We start from the raw sequence: 7,168 nt of genomic DNA on the forward strand, positions 1-7,168 counted from the left end.
ATTTGTCAATCTCTGCCAAGTAAACCTCAAAAGTATTAAAGTTTTCTGTGGCTACTTGATTTCACAACATAAACATTTTCCTATTCTCTTAGATTCTTCTGATATTTCAACATGCCCATACATTTTATGTCGTTTTACACCTAATTAAGTGGTCAGAGAAATTATTTTTTCCACTTATTTACAGAAGTCATCTTTTAAAATTTATTATCACAACCTGTTTTTTTTTTCTCTCTTTCAGTGTTTCTGTTATGATGTCCTGACCTAGCTCAATTGATAACAGTAAAACTAGTTTAAATGAATACACAGAACATTATTCCAGCCATCCATAAAGGTCAGTGTGAAGTATTGCCAAAGGTATTGCTTGGCAATACCTTTGGCAATACTTCAGTTCCAACTTGTGACTTCAGTTCCAACTTCAGTTCCAACTTCAGTTCCAACTTCCTCCATCAAATATAATTGTGCCCTTGGTCACGACCCATAATCATAACTTTGTTCATTGTCACTGCATGATAACATAAAATACACTCCTGAGAAAAAGTTTGTTCCCGTTACAGATTTTTTTTTTTTACTCTCTCGCTCTACGTTTCAGATCATCAAACACATTTTTACCATCAAAGAAAAATAACCAGAGTAAATAAATAAAACACTTTAAATAACTAACGTTTTAAAAACTATATTTTACTCTCAAAAAAACAACACAATATTCTGCGATCAAATCATTGACATCAGTCAGTCTGGAAAAAGTTGCAAAACTATTCTTAAAACTTTGAGACTATAGCAAACCAAAGTAGTGAGAACCATCATCCACAGACGGGGAAAACATGGAAAGATGGGGAACTTTCTCTGGCGTGGCCAGCCTAAAAAATTACTTCAAGAGTGCATCATCCAGGAATTCACAAAAGAACACCATAAGCTCCACTAGACTTACTTGCCTCAGTTAAGGTCAGCCTCATAATTCAACAATCAACAAACTGTGACAGTGGCTCCCGTGTTTGAGGCCAAAATCATCAATGACCAAATATATATATAAAAAAAAACACAAAACAAAAAAAAACAAAACATCTTGACGATTTAAAAAACTTTTGGAGAAATATCTTGTAGACTGATGAAGTGGAATATTTATTCCATTACATTTGGTGCAAAACGAACAAAGAATAAAAAAATATTACATACTGGTAGTAGAATAGAGCTGAGTGCGTCTTTGTGGCTTAGTACCTGGAGAACTTGTGGTAATTTATGGAATCGTGACTTCTTCATTTTACCAGAAAATCCTGAAGAGGACAGTATGGCCATCAGTTTGAAACCTGAAGCACACGCAGACAATTATCCCAAGCAAAGCTTGTTGCTACAAGCAGATGTTGCTATGTCTTTGTTCTGACACTCATATGGTGACAAAACATTAATAGTTCTAAGAAAAAAAAAACATTCTGCAGTAACAGCTGGTTCTGCAAATGATTTAGTTTACTATAGGGGGGTCGTTCACCCCCCTGTAGTTAAAGAAGTTTGATTATCCACAGGGCCTTAAACTAAAACAACGTAATAAGCTTTTAGTAGATTTTTTGATTGGTGAAAAACATCCACTCAGTCTGTCTGGTCAGCTCAGCTCACACCATCTTTCTCTGGAGCTTCTCACAACCCTACAGAGAAGGTGTGTCAGCCACTGACGCCAGCAGTCTACAAAGCTATGTATCCACAGAGCCTTTCGTCCTCAGGGCAGGATGGTGAGAGCTTCCTCTGGGTTACGTTTATTACAAGAAGGGTTGTGAACCAGTGCAGAGGGATTGGATGGGGGGTAAAGTTTGTTTTTAAGAGGTCACATTGAGGAAAGCTCCAAACTGAGTGGCTACATGAGAACACGGTTTGAGAGGATAGGCTATAAAAAGAGTCACGGATCTGCGCACAACACAGAGACGCAGCTTTCACAACCTCGGATTATTCAAACCAGGAACTTTCGGGTCAGAAAAAGCTGACATATAACGCCTACATAATTAGTCTGTTTTTGTCTTCCTGCTGTCAGAGAAGTCACCATGACTCCACTGCCAAATTGCTGGATGTATTTAGTTGCCCTATCCCTGGCAGTGAACTCCAGCCATGGCTTAAGAAGGTAGACATCTTGCTTTTTTACAAGTCTCTCGCTCTGCTTACAGTAGTAGTATCAGCTGTACAGGTATACCAGGTGAAAAACATATTTGAGAAGGAAAGCATGCTGCAGCAAAAAAAAAAAAAAAGAATGACAGCTAAGTAAATGAAGACAGGACAACAAATGGGTTTTAGTGGTTTGCTGCTAAAACTTATGATCTGAGATGGATTAACATATGTTTTTTATTATTTTTTTCTGGCTTGGCGTTTAGAGGAAAAATATGTCTGGGCTTTAGTACAGTATGACTGTCATACTGAGTCCTTGACCAGACACATGTGTCAAAAATTGAATAAATATTTCTCACAGAACTCAGAAACTTTTCTTCTTAGACCACCTACATTAGCTCTATTTGCATTAAATTTAGTTCAGTTTGTCTTTCTCAAATTTTCCTCTTTTGCTTTTATGTCTCTAGAATTGCTCTCAAGAAGATGCCATCCATCAGAGAGACGCTACAGGAGATGGGAGTTTCTGCAGAGCAAGTGTTGGCTGAACTGGCCCAGATGAACGCAGCCGACCCCAACAATGGGACAGTTCCCACACCTTTAACAAACTACTTGGATGTAAGACATTTTAACACCCATTTCCATGTGTTTTTGGGTGCAGTCACCAAAAAAATCTGAAACATATAAAGCATATATTTTTGTGTAAACGATTCTGCAGGTGACAGGAAATAAAGACGTGTTAAATTGAAGTCATATGGGTTTGCACTTTGACGAAAACAGACCTACGGCTTCAGGGTTCAAGAGGCCCACAAATGCGAGCAGTTTCCTCACTGCTCTTTGGACCAATGCTAAAAGTGTCTGTCTTCTTAAGTAAAACTGCAGATTAATTTACATTTGAATTGGAGGTTCATTTAAGAGTTATTGTGTAATCTTTTATCCCCCCATCCCCAAAACCTCCCTTATGAAAGAAAATACATGTGGAAGATACATTTTAAAAGAGCTCTTAGAAAGCCTCAGAAACACTGTCCTGTTTGTCTTTAAACAGACTCAGTACTTTGGAGAAATTAGTATCGGCTCCCCAGCCCAGATGTTCAACGTGGTGTTTGACACAGGTTCAGCCAACCTGTGGGTGCCCTCGCAGCGCTGCTCTCCTTTCTCAACAGCTTGCTGTAAGTAGCAGTGTGTTAAACTATAACTGGAAAGATACATTTCATGTATTGGGTTGAAATCTGGTAAAGTGTGGACCACTGTGGTGCAGTAAACTCTTATGTACAAGAATTCAGTTTGAGGCGATTTGAAATTTGTAATGTTATCCTGAAAGTAGCCATCACAACAGAAGTATACTATGGTTAAAACAGGAATGGACATTGCCAGCTACCAACCAATTTTGGTGAGTCATGTAGTCGAAGCTTCTGGTACCCATGTTCTTGTGAGCTAATGGTTTGATTGGACATTTATACTAAAAGTCAGTTGAACAGGCTTCCTTTGTGAAGTGACCTGTGATTGTAAGTGGTGACAGTATAGTTGATAGGATCAATTTGAAAGGACTTGCCAGACCTTGTAGTTGGCAAAACAACTGAGATTCAGTCTACTCTCCTTGTTTTGTGTATGTCTTACCCTGTCTACTGAACACCAACCTGAAGGTAGACACAAACATCTGAAGCTCATCAACATGAGATTGTTACTGAACTACTTGAATGGTTTCCACTATATATAAGTTTAATTAGTTTTGTTCAAATGTTTGACATTTAAAATACATTTTGGACGTTTAGTCACTCACAACAGGTATGATTCTTCCCAATCGCACACTCATGTTGAGAATGGGACCGGATTTTCAATCTACTACGCCTCTGGAACTATCAGGGGATTTCTGAGCGAGGATGTTGTTGTGGTGAGTCAGAGTCTGGCACCAATAAATCAGAGTTACACCCATTTAACTTAAAGACATGCCCTTTGTATGCCATGTTACACCTTTCTGTCTTCTGTGAATTTGATCCCCGCAGGTCGGTGGTCTCCCCGTTGTTCAAGTATTTGCTGAGGCCACCTCTCTGTCTGCCATGCCATTTATCTTTGCCAAGTTTGATGGAGTTCTGGGGATGGGCTATCCTAACGTGGCCATTGATGGCATTACTCCAGTGTTTGATCAAATTATGTCTCAGCACATCCTCAAAGAAGAAGTGTTTTCAATCTACTACAGCAGGTGTGTTCACAGATTTCCTCTGCACTTTATCATGCAAAGTAAAATCCTTATGACAGGGGAAGCATGATTCCTAAGCTGGACAGGACTGTTCAAAGCGCTTAACAGGGCAGTTTTTTTTAAATAAATGGACATCTCACAAACTTGATATGTTATGAGTTTACAAAAAAAATGATAATCAACATGCTCAATCTATTTGTTTGTGTGAAATAAACTTGAATGTGTAGAGCAGGGGTCCCCAAACTTTTTCCTGCGAGGGCCACATAACTGTTCCCTTTTCTGGTCGGGGGCTGGTCTTAGTTTTTCGAGAAAGAAACCTTAGAAAACTTTTGTTGAGGGAGGGGGATTACTGCCGACGACATAGTCGCGTTTGTAGATAGATTTTTACCCAGAATGCAAATGGAAAAAAACCGTGAGCGAAACGGTGACTGGTACTGACTAGTATATATTCCATTGAGGGAAATTAAGTTTCATATCTGCTCAAGAGCCCCCCTGGTGGTTGAAGAAAAATTCACATATGCTGAATGCTCTCTGGTATTGTTCAGGGGGCTGGGCCAAATGAGGAGGTGGGCCAGATCTGGTATTGCTCAGGGGGCCAGACCAAATGAGGAGGCGGGCCAGATCCAGCCCACAGGCCATAGCTTGGGGACCCCTGGTGTAGAGCAATAAGTGGCTCAAAACCAGGTTGTCACTTCATGCTAAATCTGATCCTCCACCCTCAGGAGGTGATCTGAGCAAAATGAAAAAACAACTAATTTTATTAATTGTTCATATGAAATCACCAATAATAAGTACATTTCATTAACATTGCATTATTTATTGCCACCCCTGGTAAGGATGCTCCAAAAGTCCAAAAATAAGCTTTGAGCAGCAGAATAACCTTTTGCAAAACAAATGCTGCTATTCTGCCACAGGGATTTTTGGGGATGTTTTTATCTTCCATGTCATCCTTCAAACTGCTCTTCCTGGTAAGGCAAATAGGGGTCAATTTAATAACAAACAATTTTATGAAAGTAACAATTATTTCTAGCCTGACATAAGAGGATCAACAGACTTTCTCATAATGGATGTTCTGTTTTATTTGTACCCCAGGAAGGCAGGGAGTCATGGATTAGTTCTTAGTTCTGATACTAATGCTATGCAGGAATCCAGAAATGGAAATCCCTTTTGATCTGTCAGCTCTGCCAGGGATATAACTACAAAGAGTTACTTACTCGGCTGAACAGGGCTATCTACTTTATTATAACCAGTTTGTGTTTTTGTTCCAGGGTCCCGTCACTTTTATCTCTCTCAGCCAGTTATGTCAGCTGTTCTGTCCAGCATAGATTATTATTTCTGGCTTTTCGTGCTAGGAGGTTCGTCATGTTAGATTCAGAAATTGATTATATGATCTTCTGTATTACTGGATTTAAAAGCCCTACCATGACATGTTAAAGCCTGACTTGGAAGAAAAGAGTTCATGTTGGCTGAAGGGGATTTTTAGGATGTTCTTTGGACTCTATTACATTTACTTTATGGCATAATAAATTAAACAATGATAGTGGGACTTGTGGGTTTAAAAAAAAAAAAGATTTTCAAACAGGTGATTATTTTTTGCCTGCCTCGTTCTGCTACATAAGATTAACTTATTGTAATGATTGCTGGTCAATGCTACAAAGATGCCAATAATTTAAGTGTGTTGAATAAATGGTGTTGATTTAGTGTAAAGGCTTACATCCTGTTAATAAAGATTTTCTCAGGCTTCTTCACCATCTGGCTCACTGCTGTCCAAAATAGGAAGAAAGATAGATGGGAAATTCATGACTTTACTGCTTGTTGCACCAGAGCAACAGAATGCAATTCCAAAACAAACAAAAAGAAACTGAATTTAAAATAAAACTTTGAACCCTTTATCTTTATAAAATCTCATAAATAACAGACATAACAACTTAGATTGCAGCCTCCTGCTTTTTAATGTCTTGTAAGCAAAAGGCGCGACATATAAAGTCACATAACACTTACGACACTGTCTGACATACAAAAATAATAATAATTTAAAAAAGCAGTAAAAAAAATGATTATTTTTCATTCTTCTGGCATTTTGCAACTATAAATATTTTTGGTAAGTTTCTGCAATATTGTTGTTGTTGTCTTCGGCTTATTATCATACTGGATAAATAGGCCTTAAATTTCAACTTCTGCTCTGAAATCTTTTTACTTTCCATTAATCATAAATCACCAAACCCACATTTTCAGTGGTGACAAGGAGAAAATGAATAGCAAACCATGAAGTCTTCAGACTGTGAGCTTAAAACACTGACACATCATGAGGCATGGACCCCTGGGGCTTGGAGCAGCCTAATGGCTCCCTAGTATCAAACTAACTGCAGACCCTACATCTGTGTTCAGAGTTTTAAGTCTTGGTTGTTAATTTGGGTTTCTTTGTGCTTGTTTGCCTTCCCTTTGTAGTCACAAAATGTCTCTGTGGTAATTTTATATCTTGTAATAACCATAGTCAAACTTTGCAGTCATATTGTCATTGTTCCTGATCATTTGTCTGTTAGGTGTCAGTTTATGTTTTTTCTGCAAGTCTCGTGACATCTTGCATTTTTTTATGATAGTGTAATGTCAACAGTGCCTTTGAAATGAGGGTCAAGGGACCTATGAACCTTTGAACCCAGTGGCCTGTGCCCAGCAGGCCCATTTGTAAATCATTTCATATCTGTACATGTTTTTCAGGGATCCAAAACAATCCCCTGGTGGAGAACTGCTCCTCGGGGGAACTGATCCAAACTACTACACTGGAAATTTTAACTATCTGGAAACAAGAGAGATGGGAAAATGGGAGGTCACCATGAAAGGGTGAGATATTTGCTGAACATACGTGCAATATGGATGTGTTGGTATATA

The 7,168-nt window shown here is 38.6% G+C and overlaps 1 protein-coding gene across 1 annotated transcript in view; it reads left to right on the forward strand.

Annotated features, from left to right (window-relative positions):
• Nucleotides 1-1,631: 1,631 nt before the first annotated feature.
• The window catches only part of ren (renin), a 7,561-nt gene continuing 2,024 nt past the window's right edge, over nt 1,632-7,168 (forward strand). Inside the window, exons 1-6 of the mRNA XM_007562300.2 lie at nt 1,632-2,104; nt 2,553-2,700; nt 3,128-3,251; nt 3,855-3,973; nt 4,086-4,282; nt 6,998-7,120. Coding sequence (XP_007562362.1) covers nt 2,028-2,104; nt 2,553-2,700; nt 3,128-3,251; nt 3,855-3,973; nt 4,086-4,282; nt 6,998-7,120 — 788 coding nt within the window. The 5' untranslated portion in view covers nt 1,632-2,027. The remainder of the gene's footprint in view (nt 2,105-2,552; nt 2,701-3,127; nt 3,252-3,854; nt 3,974-4,085; nt 4,283-6,997; nt 7,121-7,168) is intronic.

This window comes from Poecilia formosa, unplaced genomic scaffold (assembly GCF_000485575.1).
Source record: "Poecilia formosa unplaced genomic scaffold, Poecilia_formosa-5.1.2 Scaffold135, whole genome shotgun sequence".
In the NCBI taxonomy this organism is placed as follows: Eukaryota; Metazoa; Chordata; class Actinopteri; order Cyprinodontiformes; family Poeciliidae; genus Poecilia; species Poecilia formosa.